Source organism: Halichoeres trimaculatus, unplaced genomic scaffold (genome assembly GCF_033239565.1).
Source record: "Halichoeres trimaculatus isolate MK-OKI-2021-1 unplaced genomic scaffold, fHalTri1.1 fHalTri1_scaffold_12, whole genome shotgun sequence".
In the NCBI taxonomy this organism is placed as follows: Eukaryota; Metazoa; Chordata; class Actinopteri; order Labriformes; family Labridae; genus Halichoeres; species Halichoeres trimaculatus.
This window is the reverse complement of record NW_027437190.1, coordinates 16,884,015-16,907,544: the sequence shown is the minus strand read 5'-3', so window position 1 is coordinate 16,907,544 and position 23,530 is coordinate 16,884,015. Positions and strand designations below refer to the sequence as shown.

Genomic DNA, 23,530 nt, shown 5'->3' with positions numbered 1-23,530 from the left:
TGCTTGGTGTATCTTAAACGTAGATTCTGTTGTTTGTTAGTCTTAAGAAAAAAAAAACATGATGTGCTTGGTTTGTTAATCTGAACCAGCTGGCTTTAAAATACTTTGTGAACAACTTTTTGCATTATATACTTGTATAAAAGTAGGGTTTATTTTTCTTTCCAAAAATCAATCACTTTATATCATAGGCAATGACAGCAATCGATACCTTTTTCATCACATTAGTGGTGAACTTGAACTCACACTCTCCTTGGCTGACTGAAATATTCACAAGTTGTAAACAATCCTTACCTCTGCACTGATAAGTGACTGGATTCAACATGGAGTTGATGCAGACTGTGGTTGCACCGTACAACCTCATTAAGTTTTCACTGATAGTAAAAATACTCATTCAGTGAGAACCAAGGTTATAATAGTTAACTAAAACGGAACTAAAAAGGAAAACTAAAATTTAAAATACATCGCAGTTAACTCAAACTAATAAAAACTAGAAAAGAAAACAAAAATCAAAAGTAAACTAAAACTGTATCTTGTGTTCACAAAACTCACTGAAACTAACCAAAACTGTAGACAAAATGTCCTTAGTTATCGTTTCTGACAATATTAATAGCCTTTAGGATTTAAACTAATCCGACACATTTTCCCAACCAACTTCACAACAGTTTTCGGCAGTTGTCAGCGCCATACGGCACCATCACAGTGACGTACTGGGATGTGCTTGTTTACTGCACTGACTGGCTGTGCGCTGTGCTGCGACAAAACATAGTGGAGCAATGAATCAGAGCATCTGTAATAGTTTAATTTCATGAGTTTGACTTTATTGTTACAGAGTCCAAGTTTCTAATTATTAAAGCTCATATTATGTTGTTTTATATAATTTATGTTTATATTTTTATATCAATTTTATATTATTTTTTGTGTTTAAGGCAGCAGCCAACATTTCGGTATCAGCATTGACTGAGCAGTGAGCACTATGTTGGACCTGAAAATAAACAGGATTACAAAATATTTACTCTGACCTTTTTCAATCCTGCACCTGGTTAATAAGGTATGAAAAAACGAAAACTAAACTGAAACTAAACTAAAACTAAGCCTTGTTGCAAAAATCAAAACTAAATAAAAACTAGAATGTCTGCTCTAAAACTAATTAAAACTAAACTGTAATGGGAAAAAAATGTCAAAACTAATTAATACTAAACTATAATGACAAATCCAAAACTATTATAACCTTGGTGAGAACACATTTCAATATGAAGCACTGGGGATAACTGTCTTGGTCACTATTGCCCATGTTTTTTATCTTTTGTGAGATTTGTCTTCTGATTGTTATATTATGGTATAAAGCAATTACATCATATTTCTAACTGTAAAATGTCATTTTCCTGAAGCATGGTATTTCAGCTACCTAAATATGAAAGAAATCAAAAATATAAAACTTCATCTACTGATAAGTCACATCTATTTCACGTTCCTAAAACAAATCTTACTTTGTTGATACAGAGTGACTATGAATACCTCAGCCTCAATATGATTCACTCTCAGCACAGAAAACACTAGCTAATTCATGCAGTCATTCATGACCTCTAAATAATGTTGGGCAACCTCTTTAAAATTAATCACCTGTATTATTAGAAGAAAGCAACACTAGGTGAAGGATTTGTCCGGGAAGTCTGAGATGAAGCCACTGTGCCTGTTTTTAAAAAAAGGAAAGGTCTATAAATTTGACAGGCTGTTAATCACCAACATTTGGTGTTTTCATCAAGGTTTTGACACCTGAGAAATTCAGGGGCAGGCTGTGCAAAAATTTTTATATAATTATGAGGGCATTTGAGAGGAGGAATGTTTTTCAACACATCTGGAGAGATGGAGCACAACAAGAAACATTTCTTTACAACCTGTAACAAAATGTCAAGGCAGTTGTAAGGGGGATTATATCCTCTGTACATGGGATGTGAATTGTAACCGCGGAGTCAAACTGGTGCCATCATGTTTGTACCTTTGAACATACATTTACAAGGAAAATGATCAAAGTCCAAGCTGCTCAAAGTGGAAAAAAATGAACAAGTCGCCACAAAAAAAGCATCAGATTTTATTTCAGCTGTTGTAACATGTGTGGACATATTTGGTCCCAAAGCCCAGGGTCCATGCACACAATGGAGCGATGGACAGAGTGAAAAAAATGTCTGATTTCATATCTGCTACTGCTGCTCATAGTTTCACAATCACTCACAGTCTTTGCAAAATAAACCATTGATTTCAATGATGAGTCCTTGCAAAACACAATTTATAACAACACCAGAGATGGGAGAACAACGAGTAAGGCATTAGGCAGATGCAGACTAAATACTGAATGATTGGATGTGTACACTTAATCCATGGCATATCAAGGCTAATTGATCCCAGGAGGTAGAAAATGTCCATGATAAATGGCAGCTAAAGTGACAAGTTGCGCTTTACATTTGAAGCCAGTGAATGCCAGTTATGATAAAGATTTGTTATCCTTCAAACCATGTAGTTTCTCTTCTCAGTTTTAGTGTGATCAAGTGAAAACATGAGCAAAATGCCAAAAAATGCATCAACATTCCCATAATATGGTTGCATAAACATGTTTACACAATTTATATAAGCACTTACTATTAAGGCAAAGTTTTTTTTAGTTGCAATAAAAAAGACCAGGACTGAATGTAAATGGTAAGACCAGGATACAGATTTTTCCAGAACTGGCCTTGATCACAGTAAAGGCTGTGCGGGTGTAATTATGTGTATGATCGGAAGTTCAGGAGTCACCACAGTATAGGAAAAGCTATATGGCTGAAGTTAGAGTCCTTCCTCAACTCCCAGTATGTGTTGTTGCTCACCCAGGTGTCATCCTTTGACTTCCTGTGGGGGAGAAGAAAAATAAAGAATCAGTCATTAGAGGAAAAATGGCAGGATGTGTTGGACAAAGGTTAGTCTTAAAATGTCAGTACTCATAGAAGCAGACATTCTTCATAGATGGTTGTCTCTCTGTAAGAAGCACTGGTAAATCTGGATGTTGTAGCTACCTGAAGAACAAAGGTTGATGTGCAGTGTTGCTCTCCTCCAGGACTCTTTGTCTCTCTCTTTGCAGCTGTTCAATCCTCTGTTTCTGCTCCTCTGCAGCCTCCAGGTCCCCCTCCTCCAGCAGTCTACAGCCGTACACAAGCACACTTTAATGTAAACAAAACATTTACGTTCCTCTTCATTTTAAGACATGATCCTATCCTTCTTTTGTTATAGATCCTGACATGTTGGCAGTCAGTCAATCAGGTTTTCTCCAAGTCTTTTTTTAACTTGTTACTTATTCTTGAAAAAATCGTCAAATACCATCCATAACAACTTCAGTGCATTTGTATTTTGTCTGATTTTTCTCTCACCTTTGGTCCACACGCATCCTGGTGTCTGTGGGTGGGAGCAGGTGTTTCAGGGCTGGTTGAAGCTCGTTCAATTCGATAGCAAACTTGGTGAAACCAAAGTACTGTTCATGGTGGACTGGCATTGCATCTAGACGACATAAAAGTAACATCCAAAATCTAAGATATTTCTGTGCAATGTATGCCAGTATCATTGCATTTATATGAAAGAAACTTGACATACTTGCTCTCCAAATGCATGTGGCCGAGGGTGGGTCTCCACAGAAAACTGCTTCATGCCATTTTCCAAAGAGTCGACGAATGACCTTCCCTTTATTATTGGTTATTGTTCCCTCCACCTCATTCACACTTGAATTCCAATATCTGGCCTGAGTAAAGAATAATATGATGAGAATACAAAGAAATGAAAAATTAAAGGTGAGACACAGTACAGTACACCATTATATGCAGAGATCGTTTTAGTTCCCTCCAGTGGCCAGCAGGTGTAGCTGTTCCATAAACTATGAGGCAGGTTTGCTGGCTTGTTGTCTTTAATGAAAGGAAAGGCTGTATAATGGCCTCTGACATGTCAGGACACGCCATCCAACACAGCCTCAGGAGGTCTTACAAATGGGAACACACTAAAGCAATTATGCTTCTCCTCCTATTTAAGGTTTCTATTCATCAAACATTTAAAGCACTGAGGAGTACTTGTTGGCAAACCTGAGGCATCATCTGCCCTAGGTTTAAGTGCTAACAAAGGTACTACATGGTTACCTCTGACTCCATTATGGAGCGTGAAAAGTCAAACTCTGGGGGCTCAGAGTGAGCTCAACTCACACAAACAAATACTGTAATACTGAGCGTAAAGACCCCACTATTGACACTTTTGTTCCATCCAGAAAATGGACTCTGTCCTATACACCAGTCTAACCAGCTCACCAGTATTAAATGCAGAGAGGTTTTCTTTTTATCCTGTTGCACTATTTTACTCAGAAGATGACACTCTAAAAAGAAGACGCCACTTTGCTCCACAAAGTATGCTACAGTGGTAGCTTTACTGTCATCACCATCTTAGCTTTTCCATCTCATCAGGCCAAATGTATGTACTAAACAGAAATACTGGTATTTTAATGACTGTATAAACACAGTGGAGCTGGTTGAATCAAAAATGCATCTTGTTTTTAAAAAGTGATCAGTAAAGATGAGTGTAGGTGAATTGGTCATAGCTAGTTGGACTGTACCTGTAAACTATACATGTTACTGTACGCAACGCTAAACTAACCAGACAGTCAGTAGCAGGAGTGCAAACTTCACATGAAAAAAGCAGATGGCATAAAGAGAATTCACATACACAGTGATAAATGTCTTGCAGTAAGATATTCTAATCCTTTTTCCCCCTGAAAGACCCCCAAACATATTCTACAGTTTTTTTTGCCCATGTGACCTATATTCTAGGATTTACGGTAACTGAGGAGAAACACTTTGCTGCAGTATGAATGACCTCCATACATCCAGCATCTTTACAGGGGGCGGTGGCTAGAGCCTATCCCAGCTGTCACTGGCCAGGTGACAGGGTTCACCCTGGACTTCTCACCAGCCTATCACAGGATCAATGAATGACCTGTTACATTATAGGCAAACCTAACGACATAAAGAACATTTAATCCTCTTTTCTGTGTACTCAGAGAGTGAGCATAAATAGAAAAAAAAGATTTTTGGGAGGTCATAAGGGCTGGAGGTTTCCATGTTAGTCTCACCTTAACAAACGTGATCTTGCACTGACAAATATCACTGCTGGAGTTTCTGATGGAGATTTCCCCATAGTGCTCGATCCAGCGTTGTCCACTGAGGATGTTGTGGATGCAGGATGTCACCTTGTTCCACTCATAGTGGTCTCCAGTTCTGAAAAAAGACACAAAAGAAATCCTTTAGAAGAGTCTGGGTTTGTAAAGTCTGTGAAAATGCATGTTGGAGTGAATGAGCCTGAAAAGACTCACCTTGGCAGAGTTACATGGATGGTACCAATGGGAACAATCTCCATCGACTTCCCCCAGAATTTGTTCTTGCACCTCACATCTTTGAAAGTAATGAGAAGAATAAATACAAATTCATTTTGGACAACCAGTAGAAACTTTCAGGTTCATTTTCACTACCTTGCCAGAAAAGGAAGTTTTTGGACTCTGCATGGCAGGCTGAAATTGGTGGGTGATGGCTGACCTGGAGGTGTAAAGAGGAAATAACAGATGAGTTAGCAGCCATGCTAAAGCTTTCTGTTAAAAATGATAAATTATCATTAACAATGTTGTAGATGGCAATGGAGTAGATTCATGCAAACCTGCTCTGCAACAAACCGAAAGCCCTTATCTGGTCGGTCACATTCGTATGTCTCTCCCAGAACAGGGTTAAAAGGCTTTCCTCTTGTTCTGTAGAAGCTGGAGGCATAGCCTGATACTACAAACGTAGCTATGTATGCCTATACAAAGAGAAAACCATCAAATTAGTGTGGTGGTTTTTTAAGTATTCCCCAAAAAAACTAACCTCAACAAAGTATATGAGTACAAAGTAAATAAACATGACGGTATAAAAATCTGAAGAATTAGAAACAGATTTTAGAACGACCTGATCTGTATTACCAGTTTAAAATACTACATATCATTTGTTCTTAATGTGTGTCACATCCTCTTCATTATTCCACTGAAATAAGCCAAGTAATTGACTTGACACTGAGCCAAGAGAGCACCGATAATTACTTTAACCTTATAAATGAAAGGCACACATTGGAACTTGTTCCAACTTTGGCAGCTTTCATTTCACATCAATTAAGTACAAAATAATGTGCACATTTGCCCTTTACTACTCCACAGGTTATAGTGTCGGATGTATCTTTATGCCTCCACCACAAAAATGCACAAACTAGAGCCAAACATTATTCCAAAGTTTGTCAAAGAAGAAGCGAGGGATGTGAGGAAAGGCAAAGCAGTAAAAAGACAAAGTAATTCAATCTCAGAGAAATATTTTTTCACACATAGGCAGCACCAACACAAACTGAAATACCAGTCATTATCTCAGCCAAGAGGCTGCTGCTCTTCAGTGACTTAAATCTACTTTGGCCCTCTCTTAATGCCAGGTTATGCTTGTTAAACTGAATTAACGGATAAAAATCTTAAGGTACACTGTGAAAATAACTCTGTGTGCTTTCTTATCAAGAACTGCATGTAAAGACTGAACAGTCTGTCTTTGTGACAGCTCATTCATTCAACCAGTGACTTTGCCGTCTTACCATGCGTTCAAAGGGGTCGTGTGTGTTGGCAGCCCTGTCAAGCAATTCACTGTACTCCAGCTCCTCGCAGAGCCGCTGCAGGGTGTTGAGAGGCTCATTAAGAGCGACAGGCATGGCCACTTTGGAGAGGTCTTTGCCGATGTTGTTCCTGAGGATGTTCCACAGGCTGATGGTGCTGTTGTTGGGGACTGGTGAGGGCAGACAGGATCTACGTCTAAAAAGAACAGCATCTTCCTCCACAGAGCCTAGGAAAAAATGTTAGAAGAGGAAAGAAGAGGTAGAACAGTGAAGGAAACTAAAATGATCAGGGACTTTGTATCAGCCAGCCAGTATGAAATGGTCCTAAAGCTTACTTGAGTTTGGTCTCCCACTTTCTGTCTCATTGCTGAAGTTGTCCATGGAGATGTTGTCACTAACGTCACTAATATTTGAGTCATCCTCTGATACCTAAGAAGAAATTAAAAGTTTAACTCACTGATGGCAAATCTGTATACAGGGACGCAGCAGCTCTTTCAACATCCTATCATGTCAGCTGAAGCTCTAATGTGCCGAAGATGAACTGTCTCTGAGGACCCGGTGGCAAATTTGCACTTTCACTTGCCGTATTTTTAGATTGAAGTAATTAACTTCCATTTTCACATTGCTTCCACCCCAGCTGCTATCTTATCAGGCAGACTGTATGAACACTGAATACAGAGGAGAGAGCAAACCACTTTTGACACTTTTTAAAAATATAGCATTTTGACTGACTTCCAAGTTATAAGACTTATTCTCTTGGCAACAGAAGGCACTGAATCGTAATTGTAATTGTTTTGACACATTCTGTTGACCAAATGGATGATGTGTCAGGCGTAAGGACCTGGTTGTGATTATTTTTGCACCTGTCTGCGCCTTTGTTTTAGTAAGTAAATCCAGCTAAGCTTCACTGACTCTCCAAATTTTAAAGCATTGGGAGTTTAAGCCACTAGATGGTTTCACCTGAATGGTCCCATTGGTAAGATTTCCGCCTCAGATGGTTCACTCCCCACACTTACCTCATTTTCAGAGGAACTAGCAGACAACAGGACTTCCTGTGCGTCAAAGAACTCTGACAAAGACTCTGTGATTGAAGCTCGGCTCTCATTGGACACTTGATGTGCGAGAGGAGGGGATTCGTCCACAGAATCCTGTTTCTAGGAGACAAAGTATTCACAGCTATAATTAAGAACAAGAAAAGGGCAACAGCGTGACAGCTAGGTCAGATTAATACTGTGAGGTAATTCAGAGAACACTAGAAGCACAATGTGGAATAATAAGACCATCAAAACAACGACACAGGAAATTTAAATCATTCAATGAATTGAAATACAGTCATCTGTAACATGTTCTACATTTAGACTACCTTTAATATTGTTATTGTTGCAAATGCATATTAATTTTAACTATTTTAACAGAAACAATCTGGAATTAAATACACAGTTCAACATATCTTTGCAAACAATGACCTTAAAAATTAAAGTTAAAACCAGTGCCAAGAAAAGGCTTTGTTAAAGATAGTCAGCTTATGTCTCTGGACTGTTTTTCAATTTGCCACTGTATAATTCAAAAGTACAAGCATGCTACATATGTACAGTGCACAAACAGCACCGTATACAAATACCATGCAAAGTGTGGGAGCTGATAAAACAAGCAATCAAAACAAACTCAGGACTATTGCACCATCCAGCCGATGAGAAATCAAAAATGAAACAATTAAAGAAGATGAAGTATTTTCCACAGAACCACACATGCAAGCGAGCGTGTCCCTCCACCCTTTGTTACAACTGGCACTGATTAATTAGCCCCGAGATAAACTCAACTGAAGCGTATTAGCTTTGCACTGCTTCACCAAATTTCCAGGGGGACCATTGAGCAGATCAGCTCACACTCTACGGCCAGCAAATTTGATTAAGCAGGCAAAGAGCTTCCTCATGAAACAATAATGTGGCTGAGACCGAAAAGGCTTTCTCTTGAGCGGTGTATAAGTGAGGGAAGTGTGTACACAGCACCAGAACTGAGAGAGGATACTTTCTCATACCAAGGGAGGAAGTCTTCCCTGCAGAGGTGTGTGTTACAGTAACTCACACTGACTTTTCTTAGGTCACAGGCATTATAAATCAAAGAGAATCTAATGAGCGGGAGCAACATCTGATAATCTGGATGTGAGAGAAAGGACAACTCATTCATTCTGTGGCAAATTATAACTTGGGTGGGATGAAAATAAAAGATAAAAAATAACTCTCATGATGGTGTGGGGAAAGGGAGCAGAGTCACTGCATTCCTGCAACCCACCTGCACAGGGGGAGTGAAATTTATTAGAGTGGGCTCTACGATGCTGGATTCTGCATGAATCTTGCACAGGCGCTCTCTCAGCTCAGAATTCTGGGCTAAAGCCTGGAAAAGTAACCGTTACACACATTGTTTATACCACACAGCCAAAAGATAAGCATGGAGTTTGATAAACTCTTTAATATTTTCCAACTGTTAAACTGAAATATGGCAATGAGTGTGCCATTTGTAAAAAATGTAGAGCCGCGTGATATCACTGCTGACATCTGACTGAACGCCACGGGAAGTCAAAACTACACCACTCACCCATTACTGACCCCGCATGAGGTAGAAGCTGAGTAATCAGGATAAAAACTAACAACCAGCAGGGTATTTTAAAGTGTGATAGAAGTGTTAGCATGAAGAGCACAGAAGATCTGATGTGCAGAGAGAAGTCAGGAAACATGATGACCGCGTGTGAGCAGAAGACAGAAAATAGAAAAGGCCTCTGAGTGGGAGGCAGCAGCCACAGGAAACACGACTGTTGAACGTGCTCCTGTTCAGGTGGGTAGGAGTCACACCAGAAACCAGTAATCCCTCTAAAAGGCTCGTTGATTTGTCACGCCTGACGCGTGGTGTGGGAGGACACGACATCTGAGAAGAGTACAGACAAAAAGAAAGTGCACGCTGATGGATGTGTGTGTGTTTTTCCACTTACTGTTGACAGTGCATTCTTCAAACCAACAACCTGTGGCGAGGTAGGGGGGCAAGTTTCATGGTCCAGAAATTGTTTTAGTTTTTCTCTCTCAGATGTTAGTGAACCCAGAGCAGATGTCATAGTCACATGCACTGCAGCAGAAAGAGGAAAACATGAGAGGGACATTTCAGCATCATGTAGCTCCAGTCTATCACACCATGCCTCTAATGGAGCGCTGAGAAATTATGATTAGCTGGTGTCTTTTTAGGATTTTACAGCTCACTTCATAATTGGTACTTGCGAGGCATGCACTTTGTTGTTATCATTTTGTTAAACATGCTTAATTTCAGTAGCTGAAATGCCACCGCAAGCTATTACTAATGACAGATTTCATCCCTTTCACAGAAAAAGGTGAACATTGTGCCGCAGTCTGAGCAGCAATCATTTTCATTATGCAATTTAATGCATCAAGTGTTTGAATGTGAATCTGAAAAACTCATTAGAACTGCTATTTCTCATGCTTTGTCAAGAAATTGTGAGCTATTCTTTTATGAACAGCGAGAGGAAATGCTGAGAAGCATCCTCAGAATCCTGATGATTGAAAATGAGTTTATCAGCAGTGAGCTGCTGCTGTAGCTCCACAGGTGGTTTTTTTTCTATTTGAGACAGACAAAAAATCATGGTAATCATCTCATCCATGCAAAAACAACAGCAGGCACACTCGTTTCTTGGAAGTAAACAACTAAGGCCTCTGAAAAATGAGCCCTCTGAGTTTTTGATCTTTTCTGACTTTCATTATTTTAATTGTGTCCTCGACTCTTCAATATTTTATTACCTCTACTGCAGCAGCAACGGTTTTGGTTTTTGTTTGGCATCATTTTTCTTGATTTGTGTTTTATTACTCTTTGGGCTGCATGCTTTTATGTATGAAAAGATACTTCATAAGCTAAGTTAGATAGTGTTTTCCTCTGATAGTAAGAAAATCCCTAAAGGTCCCATATTGTGCAAAAATCACTTTATTAAGTCTTTTAGTGAAATTTGTGGGTCTTTGGCTTTCCTCCCAGCCCACAAAATGTGATATTTAATGACAAAACCTGTACTTAGTAGTGCTTGTGAATGTAAAGTCCTGTCCTAAAACGAGCCGTTTGGATTTTGGGGATTTGTTTTTGGCTGTAAACAGTCACATAGTTCCATGCACAAGCTTCCCATCTCAGAAGAAGACAGACTAAGTGTCTAGAGTTCATTTATGAGGGAAATGTGCCAGCTACACTCAGTAAAACTGTGCATGTGTGCTAGTCACTTCACGGCTGACTGCTTTTCCAACTTTGGACAGTACATCAGAGGGCTAGTGAATAGACTGGTCCTGAATCCAGGCGCATTATCAACCATCCACCAACAAACCTCAGACCCTGGAAATGTGAGTATTTTAAATGCTGTGTGCTGTGGAGTAGATGTAAGAGCTTTTTCTCAGTGTTCCCCGTCTCTGTGTTAGCTTCAGGATGCTAACTTTAGCTACGGTCATCCTGTTGTTTTAGCCTGTAATGTTATGGTAAACAAGCTTCGCTGTTTTCTAAATATTGTGCACTCGGAGCTCGTGGCGTTGCTCTCAGTGACGCTGAAGAGCGGGGCGGTATCAGCGGTGGCTCATTTACATATGAAGGTCACGCCCACTAAATCAGAGTGTTCTGAACAGAGGGGCTATGAGAGCCTGGAAACAATGCTGCTGTGCTTGATTTATTGGCTTTTTGGACCAAAACATGTTACTACCATTACATGAAGACAGCAATGATCCATATTAAACTGCAGAAAAGGAGCAGAATATGGGACCTTAAACACACATAGCTGGTTTAAAAAAATAGAGAGCTAAAAACATTTTACTCACAGTTAGTGGCAACACGGCAGAAGTCCTCCTGCAGCTTGGCAATGTCGAAAGCTGAATCCAGGGACTCGGTATCGACCTTCTCACTGGCCATAGCAGCACTGGACAGGTTTGGGTTAGAGGCATGGAGGCGAACAGAGCCAGAGGAGATGCAGCTGGGTACCTAGAGTAAGGCTGAGTGAGTACTGCTTGGAGGGGCAATTAAAAAAAAGTCAGATGAAGTGTGATCACACTTTGTTTTCATGTGGATTACCTGCAGTGTTGTTTTGACATCTTTGTTGTAGTTTTTTCGCCATTTCCTTGGAACTCTCTTTTCCTTCTTTGGGCTGTCAAATGTAGATGCCTAATGAACATAACGGAGGGTACTGGTTGTCAAGAGAGTATCTTATTTTAGGATGAGCTTTTTATAGAAAATACTTTCAGGACTGGGACTAAATTTGGAAGCAGATGACCTGCGAGAAACAAAAGACAACTGTGGAGAGAAATGAAAGATGACAAAACTAGAAGAGCTACTTTGCATAAAGTTCTGAATCATCGTAATTTTCCTGTACTTCCAGTTTTCACAGATAAATGTACTTGGTTATAAAGGGAAGTGCTGACCTGCAGAGCTTGGATAGATGGAGCAGAATAGGTACGATGGAGAACCTCCATACTCTGAAGCAGGTGGTTAAGCTCCAGTAGGTATGCTTCACACACTGACAAATCTGTGCAGAGCAAAGATCCACACTGAGAAAAGTAGCTTAAGATAGATTTTGATTTATGCTCTTTTTCTTCTTAAGTGTCAGTTACTCTAAAAACCACAAAGGACAGCTCTCTCATCTCACCTTTTGAGCATTTGTCCATATCATTCGATGACTGTAGCCAGGCTGCTACTTTGGCCTGGCTGCTGCAGCTTAAAGAAAAGGCTCCAGCTGAAGGCACTGCAGTGGACTGCCTTCGTATAGACATGCACTGCAAGAGCAAACAGACCTAAAGGTCAATTCAATAACAATTTGCGACTATAAAGGAGTCTGCAGTCAGGAGGCAGTGACTTCAGGAGAGATTTCAGATAAAATAATGATATTAAAAAATAGAAACAAAGCATAAATTTGAATACTTGCACAGATTTCATTAACAGTGAGCTGTGTGTGCACAGGTATACCTTTCTGATAGAGGCACTGTCAGGCATGCCAGGCGAGTTGGGGGAGGGGTAGTGGGGGTAGTAGAAGGACTTCTCACTCGGGTACATGGCAATCTCATTTTGCCGATAGAGTCGATGGTGACGTAGCTTGGACACCCATTCATCAAACTGCTCTGGTGACTTAATCTGCAGAGCAGATTCCACAGTCAGAAACAAGGACAAGAAAGAAGCGTGAAGGTGAAAAAACAGCAGTCCTCCCTTATTCACATTCACAACGCCAAAGGTCATTTCAAAGTCACTTTAATTTTAGCGTCTCATTAAGGAACCTCAAAGAAATGGGTAAAATTCATCAGTCAACTGGTTTACCTTCAAGTGATAGATGTTTTCTTCCGCATCAAGATCAATGCACTTGGATTTCTTCTTAATTGCCATTACAGAGAGACCTACATCAATGCAGCCATGCAGCTTCCCTCTTTCAATCTGCAAAACAAAGTCAAATATAAGCCTTTTTGAAAACAACCAACAACAGACAGACTGATGCAACTGTTTTTGTTCTGTTTTTGATGTACTATTCAGGATAAAACTCAGCTCTCACTAAGTCCACTCTGTGAATGGCTGCTGTCTAATTATGTGAGATCGGTAAGTAGGATGCAGCATGTGATACCTGCCAGTGATTATGGGATTGTGAGGGATTTGGGGCTTTTTTTTGTAACTACAGACACATTTTCAGGGAACAACAGGAGCAGGACATCAAGAACACTGAGTATCTCTTGTAACCTTCTCAAAATGAAAAGACCACACTGCATGCAGGCTTTTGTACTCACATCAGCACTGCACTTTCCATACTTCAGGATGCCCTTGTCCAGGAAAAAGTATCTCTGCAGGCAGAAAGGAGGACATGGGAAGAGTTAGATGCAGCTGAGATGATATGCAACATCTGACAGCACGAATGAAGTCACTGTTGTGACTGATCATGACATGCTTCTTGCTAATGTTTGTCATTAATGTCTCACGCACTGAGATGTTTGTCATCCCTGCAGCATGTCTGCCTTTATTACTCTCAGTCTGTTGCAATCTTTCTCCTGCACTCTCTTTGTGAACGTGATTCTTGTTGCTCTTACTGTACATCACCAGAGTCAGACTGGTCAAAGCAGAAAGACCTGAAAGGCTTTGACTGTAAGTCAATACTAAATGTATACAGCTCTATTAAACAACAAGCCATCAGCTAATGCATCTGAGAGGAAGACCAAGATGCCTCGACTGTATCATCCCAGAGAAAGCTTTTAGACAGACCATGAACAGGCATTGACCCAGGTCACATGCGTCTTACTCTGAGGGAAAAATCATCCACAGAATAAGCTCATTCAATTAGCTAAAAACACATTTGAGTCATGTCAGCAGATATTTTGTGAAAGAGAATGTGTAACGCTTAGGGTACAACCAGGAAATGGAGATGACGTTAAGCTGTCAGGTGTGTCTAAAAATACGACAAAGTCTGCCACTCTGACAGATGAGTGGGGTGAGGTAGGAAGAGGTCACTTAAGGACCTCATGGGTGCTGGATTATACCTTATGCCAGCCTTTCAAGGGCCACTTTCTCCTCTTGAGGACGTAGCCTTCTTGTTTCTGTGGCTCCAGGACGGAGCTGAAGTCTCCACGCAGGCCCTCCACAATTTCCCAGCTGTCCTGTGGGCAGAGTGTTTATGAGTGCAAAGGAGATGATGGTCAGTAATAGCAGACACTCAAGTGATGTCATTCAAAATGAGGTTCATTGAAATGAAATAAAAGACTCAGCGTCAGAGAAAAAAGCATATTGTTGTCTATGTGGTGTCAGCTGACAGATATGAGAGGGAAATGCAGCCTTATTAGGTTTAATGATCAGTGTAGGCTTTACAGACCACTTTCACCTCATGGTTCCATTATAATATTAGCTTACCTGTCTAATCTCACTCCTCACAAAAAATCCTTTCCTGTCTGAGATTAGAGCGCTCAAATCCAAATCCCCCACAAATACAGAGATTTAGATGATATTTCATCATAAACTAATCCAGATCACTCTGACATGTACTTTACAGATAGGAATTCCAGGAAGGCAACATAAACAGCAGCTTTTGTAACATATTTGGAGACAGAACGTAGCATCATGTGAGGTTCACACAGCCTCAGGTGGACCAGTGCTGTCAGAAACTCTGTTATTCTTACCTTACAGTTTATTTAAGTCACACCTTAAATTTAACTTGCAACTATTAAAATGGCACCTTAAATGTTTGCACTATTTTTTTTTTTTTTAATAATTTTGCACTTTCTTCATTTCCTTCACAATTTCAGAGTGATTTTACCCCAGCTTTAAAGGTTTGTGTTTGAATTAGCTTTTACTTTTATTCCTTCACAGGTAGGGATGGGTAACATATTTATTCTTCAAAGTATATAATTTTTTCTTTTTTAATAAACTTGCAATGCTGTGTTCATGTCCAGCATGAAAAATTGCCTACTCTTCCACTCCCTCACAGTCACAAGGATGCATTTAGGTACCTAAACATGGTACCTTTTGATTTTACATGAATCGGTACCCGGTAATTTTGACAGAATTTGGTCGGTACCTATAAAAGCACATAATTCAATACCCATTCTGATTCACAGGTTTTGTCCATATCTTGTAGGAGTCAATTTTTAATTGATAAACGGGTGTGTGGGTGGGGGGTATCAGCTTTGTAACAAATGTTTCATGTCTTGTACATCTTTGCAAATTCCAAGTGGATGTCTTGAATTTAGCTTGGGATCAAAAAGTATCTGTCTGTCTATTCAGGTAAAAAAATATACACGGTAAAGACTTTTAATCAATCACAAAGAGTGACCTCCACACAAAGTCCATGTTATAAACTGTGAATGCGACGGTGGATAAGTCATTGACCAGTGTTTGAGTAGCTGTTCTAGGCTCTCTAGACACATCTCTCACTAGTTTTCTTTCCAAAGTTTATTTGAATCCAGAATTGTTCTGTACTGTAAACACTGTGATAATGTTGAATATTCTTCTCCTGCTTTGTAACAACTCGTTTTCTGAAGTCTAAAATGATTTCTTTTGATTTTTGCATGATGCTTTCCCATGTGACAACTTAACCCCTGATGACGTTTGCATACCGTGTGTAAAGTGTAGGACAGCCCTCTGTTTGAACTTGATTAATTAATTGATCGATTACAAACTGTGAGCATTACAAAGTTAAAGAACATGATTGTACAACAGTGGTTTGTGTTTTTTTTGGCTCCATAAAGTTCTCAGTTCTTAAAGAGGCTAATAATTTTGATGCTTTGTTTCTGTGTCCAAAGCAAAATAATGATATCATCCAAAATAAAACCAGGATGATTGGAAAAGCTGTGTTTAAATAAAGTGATGTGTAAGGACATGGGAATTAAAAAATATATATATAAATCTCAAAATTTCCCAGGGAGGCTGATAATTTTGACGTCAACTGTAATCTGAGAATGGATGCAGCCTCAGTAATTTATCACTCTTGTGGGTGACCGAGCTTTAAGGGCATGCAATGATAAATTTCTTGAGTTATTTTTGGACTATTTATGCAGGGCATGCCTTGGTGCTAGCAAGCAAAACAAGACGCTGCTTTTGTCTGTTTAATATCATGGTACTGTCTGATATTACTCATAAGAATTTTCATCAAATATGCTGCTTTTGAATTGTGTAGAATAATTTGTATTAGTTTGGCATAACTAAATTTAACATTACACCTTGTTACATTATTGACTTTGTTTAAGTTGCACCTTTAAAATCATACATTTACATTTTCTAAAGGGAGAGTAAAAGGAGGAACTTGAAAGAGTAGACATTCAAATGTAAGGCCAAAAAATAAATGCAACAAACAGGTTGAGGGAGATCCCCAAAAGTGGAAAGAGCAACAAGGAAATTAAAAGAAATAATTATAAAAACTTAATCTTACTGAGGCACAAACTAAAGCTCACATATTTCCTCCATAGTTCCTGCGTGTACCCTGGGCACTTGGCAGAAGTTTGAGGTGACTGTGTTTGTTTTCTTGGACTGTATGAGCAAACAGTCAGGGACACACTAAATAAACTGCATCCGTCAGAGAAACGCTGGACCGCTGGAGGTTAGCCTGTTTAGAATAAGCTATCACTTGTTAGAGCAGTCGGTGGATGTCAGGGACGAGGTTTCACTCTCCCTGAAAGCTCCTCACAGCCCCCTTAGAGACAGTCACGCAATGAGTCACTGTCACACACTGCCAGGGCACTTTTCTTCAAGGTCAACAGTCACAGTTGGAGTTAAACCCATGATGTAACACACAGAAAAAAAATGATAAGGATGACTACAGGCAAAGTTCAACATAACTCAAGAATATTACCCAAATCACTGTCTGGCTGAAACATTTGGACAGTTTATGTGAACAATAAACCATATCCTACATCCAAAAAGTTAAACCACAAACAACACCCACAGGGCAGTGCGTGGTGCTGAGTTCACAATCTAAAAGGGACTAATCAAAATATTGTACCACTTTTTTATCAGAACAAAGAACAAGTGTAATATGTGGTTCAATGGGGGTTGTGGGTTTTAAGGATACAGAGACTAATTTTCTAATTGATTAAAAGATACATAAATTCTGACTAACTAGCAAGTAAAAAGGTAAGAAAACCGACAAAACTGAGTGTAACTCATTTAACTTATGGCTGAACAAAGGATCACAAAGTAATTGATACAGAAATAGCCACAAAATATGACCAACTTTTTCAGGCATGAAATTATGAAAATTAGGGCTGTCATTTTAACGCGTTAATTAGATTAATTAATTACATCGCAAATTAACGGGTTATAAAAATTAACGCAGATTAATCTGGATCCCAAACCCGCGGGGCGTTCAAAGACGCACTTATTTTTAAATGTCTGGCATTTACAAACCGTGTGTCCTACTTGGAAAAGAGGTGTTCTTGTCAGATTTTCAAATTTCGATGGACTCTGAATGTACCACACGTGACGTCAGCAACATGCTTTAAACCGGAGGGAGGGAAGCGAGAGTGATTTGTGACTGCCGTCCACATCGCGTTTATTCACACGTCCTTTTTGAAAATCTGCAGAAAATCAACCGTTTGCTCTAGCTCAATTCTGTAAAAAACAGATAATTCTACACTCTTTACTGCATCAAACAAGCCCTGAATAGTCGATATATATCCTGTATTTAAATCTAAAGAATTCTTTTTCAGCTTGGGGCTGCTCTGCACCAATCAGCAACAGTTTGTGTGTTCAGAGCATGTGAAACTGAAAATACTTCACTTTTTTTTGATCGAAGACCTGAATTTAGTGTTTTGTACAAAGTTCCTCACAGTTTTTAGCCTTTGGCCCTGGTTCTCCTGACCTCATAGAAGGATAGAAGTTCATATTGCAGTGAAAATCGAGTCAACATCAAGTTAAAATGTGACAAAAGCAAAAACCATCCTAAAAATCAAATCAGCTTATCTTGGGTGCAGGACTGTGTAGATTTTGTAAAGATAGAACCATAAAACTTTTTTCATGTGTTCCTTATGCCTCAGGGTACCTAAAAATGTGTTGTATACATTCCCACCTTATTTTTAAATGTTTTGTTAGTGTCTTTTAATGTAATTTTAATGTCCTGGAATTCTAATTCTTTATTTTTCTTATTTTTTATGTGATTAATTAGATTAATTAATTACAAATCCTGTAATTAATTAGATTAATTTTTTTAATCGCATGACAGCACTAATGAAAATGTAAGTTTAACCACCTAGTTAGTTTGGAGTCAAGTAGTGAGGTCACATCATCACTAATGTGTCTTTGAAAGTTACTGCACCTAACACCATACTGCATCACTTTTACACACAGAGATGTATATCAATAAGACTCTTTTTTTTTCATTTTAGGCTGGCTACTGGCTATTCAAGTTATTTTAGCTAACTTTCTGATCTTAAAACCTGATGGCCTAGCGATCTAGGTTGCATTCCATGAGGTTTGCCCTCACAGGGGTGGTCATGGTTTGAATCCAACCTGTGGCCTCTTTCCTGGATGTCACTCCCTATTCTCACCTTTTTTCTTACTCTATCCACTGTCCTCCTCTATCCAATTAAAGGCATAAAAAAATATATATATATCTTGAAAAAAAATCAGACCCAGAGAGGTTCTTGGTTAATCATAATTTCTTTAAGGTTTGGGTTTTGCATTTACATTTTATCATCAATCTCAACAAGTCTTTTCCCTGGTTAAATAAAGGTTAAATTAAAAAAAAGCGGGTGTCAGCCAGCATTAATGAGCAAACTTCCATACCACTGCAAATGTACTGCATTTTAGCGAACATGTCCTTTAAAAGTCAAGCAATAAAAACACTTTTAGCCTCAAAATTTTTTTCAGCTACTCATCCACAACATACTGAAAATGTCTCCACTTTCAGATGTAACTAATGAGGGCCCAATTTCATTAATTTTCAAAAAGGAATGAAGTTTACAAAGTCATAAAAATTAGTTTGCTGCCAACAAACTGTTCTTATTAATATTATCTCTGCTTATTTGCAAAGCCCTACCTTTGAGAAAATGTTGTAAAATTGAATTTGAGTAATTTACTGCGTGTAATGGTTTGTCAAAGTTGTTGCTTCAAGACTGAGTCAGGATTGGAAAATCTTTATCAGTGGAGGCTGCCTTAGGCTCTCAGCTTTATGTCCATGCTGCTGAGGAAACAAAATGCAAAGAGTGGCTCTCAATTCGTCCCTGGGCTTGCATTTCTAAAGAGTTTGGGAGACCACAGGAGCTATCAACAGAAGTTTTTGTGGTAAGGCAATAACTATCAGAAATCCCTGTGGACTGGCAGTTGTTATAGTTGCGGTACACAAACTCCATTACCAGATCATTAGAATGTAAATAAACCAGCAGCTCAGATACTGGGACAATGGAAATGATCTGTAAACAAGTTTGATAACAGAGACAGATTGCAGATAGACCCGCAGGATTGGTTAGTGATGTGATGCTTGAAGTGGGTTACCTGTCGGCTGTCATGTTTCGACGAGGAGCTGCTATTGCTGCGTGACACTGAAGATATCTTCTGTGACATGGCTGAACTGCGCTCCTATGGACCCATCTCGCTGAAGACTGGCCAGACCGCTACGCTTGGAGCGCCATGCACATTCTTCTCCTGGAGGAGACAGGGTGGAGACAGGGTCAGGAGGAGGAAGGGTAGATCCATAAACACCATAAGAGACAAGCCCTTTTAAAAGCCTTTTAGCTCATCCCACTGAAAAATGCATAGGGTTATGTAGAGTGATTAGTCCCATCAAGGCGCAGCAGAATTAGAGATGCAATGAGAAAAGCTTTGCAGTGGAATTCATAATATCAGCAAAGTAGACTGACATACAAGACTGGAGGACATAAATTAGCCATCTAAAAGTGAAGAGACTGCAGCTCTGAATTATTCATATATTACACTAACAGAGAGATGGTTTGTCAGCATTTAAGAATCATGAGGCAGCCACAAGCAGTAGGTTTGTACATCAGGGTTTTAGGATGCAGTCAGAATGAGACAGAAATAATGCTACAGACACAAAAGTCCTTCAGATATTCTCTGAGAGGTGCTCTGGAGCGGTTATGAAACAGACTAGAAATTGACAGTGATGTTTCTTGACCCATCAAGATCATCGATGACAAGCCTTGGGATTCCTACAAGCTGACTTTAATGCCTGTAAGATGTGACGATGGTGTGAAAGGAGGGGGGTCAGATTTAATGACCAAGGGCAGGGGTCTGCAACGTTTACTTTAATTGGAGCCATTTGTCCTCAGCTCGCCTGGTTTAAAGTCATTCAGGAGCCACAAAATCTACTTTATCTTCAAAATACAGACAAAAAGTGTACAAAATTCTTCAGCAAAAATCTAGTGAATAATTACCTAAACAAGATTTTTTTTGTGCAAAATTGTACTTGTGATGTCTTAGGTTTTTTATTAAATAGTTTTAAGAAAATGAGACATTTGTAGTGTAATATATCTCACATATTTGCAAAATTTATGAAATTTCAATAAGTTGGAAAATCAAAATTTTTAAATCTCAAAAATTTACAAAAAACTTTTAAAAAATGAAATTTAAAAAGTATGCAAAAATGTGCAAAATTAACAAAAAATAAATAAATGAAATGACATGAATTTGCAAAAAAGGAATTAATTTATGTTATTTCAAAATCTTACAAATTTTTCAAAAGTTGTAAAAATTTCAAAAGCTTGCAATTTTTTTCTCAAAAAATGAAATGTAATACATTTTTCTTATGTTTTCCCCACCTGAAGCTGAAATTGTTCAGTGATCAGGTAGTTTTCAGTGAATGGCAGCTGATCCAACTCTACGGTATTTAAAGGAAGGCAGTTTGATTGTCAGTGTAATGTACTATCATCACTTTAAGTGAGTGTGAAATAATTGGACCTCTTTACGAAATGAAACCTCCAGTCAACCGCCACTCTACACACAGACTCATTAACATTATGTACCTGGTCTACCACATCAGCACACACAACCACATCTCTGTAATGTGCTGTGATTGGCAGTTTGTCATTCTGTGGAAATAAACAACCAGGCAAGACGTGTTTGTGTACATATATCATGTCAGTAGATGTGGGGAACAAGCAGAATGTCCCTGGCTCGGCTATGAATGCAGAGCACAGCTGACTCTTTGGACCACTGGGTTCATTACTGTTTTAAAAGCATCTACTTGACTTAAAGAAGAAGCCATGATCACATTGTCCTTCCCATCAGAGTAGAGTCAGTTCATTTTATAGTATCACAAACCTGTGAGGAGCTGGGAAAAATGTTTGTTACTGAGTAATCTGCTTTTTCCAACCAAAACAATTAAGATCATTGTCTTGGAACAGCTCTGGCCTTATCTTAATTACTTCCTCAGCTGTTAATTATTTAATTCAGTTCCTCTGAACTAATGCACAACTCTTTATTTTATAACTTTTTCAATTCAGTTAACTTTTTTAAATCATATAAATTAGACAGAGTTAAAGCATTATGATCAATGTTAGTAACTATTTATCTCTGATTATCTCTGATACGTCACAAAAAGTAGGATGATAACTGTAAATATCAAAACAGTCTGTAATTATGGAAAAGCTCAAACATCTGGCCTATGCTTGAGTAAATAGTAGGGATGCACGATATTATCGGCACAATATCGGTATCTGCAGATATGAAAATTTCTGCCGATATGCACAGCCGATAAGGTGCTATTCAGTTAGGATTATTATTATTTTCCATCTGAAAAATAAGCTCATTAAATAAAATGTAGCACTTCATTTATTTGCACTGCAGAGCTCTGTGTCTGTCACCAGGTTGTTACAGTAGCTCTAAAATAATCAAATGCATCTTGGTTATGTTTAAAAATGCATTGTACATTTAAAGTTCATGTGATCTAAAGAAATTATTTTTCTGTATTTCAATACTGAATGTCTTGAGTTTGAAAAAATAATACATTTCTTATTTATGGTAAAAATGTTTTTTGTCTTGTTTTATGTGTGTTTCTTAAACAAATAAGACCGTCACAATAAGAGTAACATATAAATTCCAGTACAGGATAGACTTAGCTTTCTTTACAGTGAAAAAAACAAACTTGTGATTATCGGTATCGGTATCGGCCAAAAGAGGTTTCGATATATCGGCAAAAATCCAATATCGTGCATCCCTAGTAAATAGTCATCTCTTTAATCCATCCATCCTTTTTATCCCACTGATCCAGGACCAGCTCACAGGGGGCATGTTCCCCCAAGCATCTTTCTTCCCTAACAATGTTCTTCAGACCTTCCTGTGGGGATCTGAGGCGTTACCAGACCACATGCAATATATTTTCCCTTCGGCGAGCAGGTCTATCTCTGAGTCTCCTCGTAGTGATACATGCACAAAAAAACTATGAAGAGGGCACACAGGAGGCATCTTAATCAAATGCCTACACGCTTCTACCTGAGCTCCTGACCCTCTTTCTAAAGCTAAGCCAAGCCAACCCTCACAGAACACATATCAGCCACTTGTACCCACAATCTCATTTAGTTGCAAGATAAAATTCCTGATCACAGGTAAGGGTTGGATTGCAGACTGCTTGGTACACAATAGAGGAATAATCCTTCATTTTTTAACAGAGAAACACCCCATCTGCAAAAAGCAGGGCCACCAAACCAGAAACCGTGAGGTGATAGTCTTACAGTCCATACACATCTTTTTGCTACACAGTCTGGTGTATCGTAAAAGCAACATTTTACATGACAAACTCCATTCATTGATGACAACTGTGAAATGTGGTCAAAACTCTAGAAAACCAAAGACAAACACTCTTATCATGAGCTGTGTTTTAGTATCTACTAGTGAAAACCATTGGATAGTCAGACGCAAAGCATTCCCTGTTAGCTTAAACTGAATCAGACAACCCACGTGTTGACAACCACTTTGAGACAGCAGCAAGGTTAATCACATTACCTGCTCTGCATCGGCACATTTTGTGCTGCATAATAGCCACAGCCTTTTGTGTTGGTGAGACAAAGGCGCAGTTATCTGAAACCTCCGTCCTTCAGCCCAGCCTACTCCAAACACTCTGTGTGTGGACTGCAGGATTACCCTGACAGAGCATGCCGCCTAAAACGCAGCCACAACAATGGATCAAAGTGGCAAGACGCGCAAAAAGGAGACTCCATCAGCAGGGCTGCACATGTGGAGCATTTCTTTTCCCCTTAATGGGGAAAATACAATTACTAAACCACGACAGAGACAGACATAGCTATGGTTAACCATGATTCATGAGACATTTAACTGTAATATATCTGCAGTATCAACCCAAAGCTCACTGCATGACTCATTTATCCAATCTAAACTGGTCACGACAGATATCTCCCACTGTCACCCT

At 39.0% G+C, this 23,530-nt stretch overlaps 1 protein-coding gene across 1 annotated transcript; it reads right to left on the bottom strand.

The window, feature by feature from the left end:
• Positions 1–1,606: 1,606 nt before the first annotated feature.
• Positions 1,607–19,740, bottom strand: osbpl3b (oxysterol binding protein-like 3b). Its single transcript, XM_074684292.1, is given in 22 exon segments — positions 1,607–2,880; positions 3,045–3,167; positions 3,396–3,522; positions 3,616–3,760; positions 5,132–5,276; positions 5,372–5,450; positions 5,528–5,591; positions 5,710–5,847; positions 6,655–6,899; positions 7,008–7,101; positions 7,689–7,826; positions 8,965–9,066; positions 9,659–9,789; positions 11,520–11,679; positions 11,770–11,859; positions 12,117–12,220; positions 12,341–12,467; positions 12,658–12,822; positions 13,003–13,116; positions 13,461–13,514; positions 14,205–14,321; positions 19,645–19,740. Coding segments are annotated over 22 exon segments (2,655 nt in total). The 3' UTR covers positions 1,607–2,783.
• Between the last annotated feature and the right edge of the window lie 3,790 nt (positions 19,741–23,530).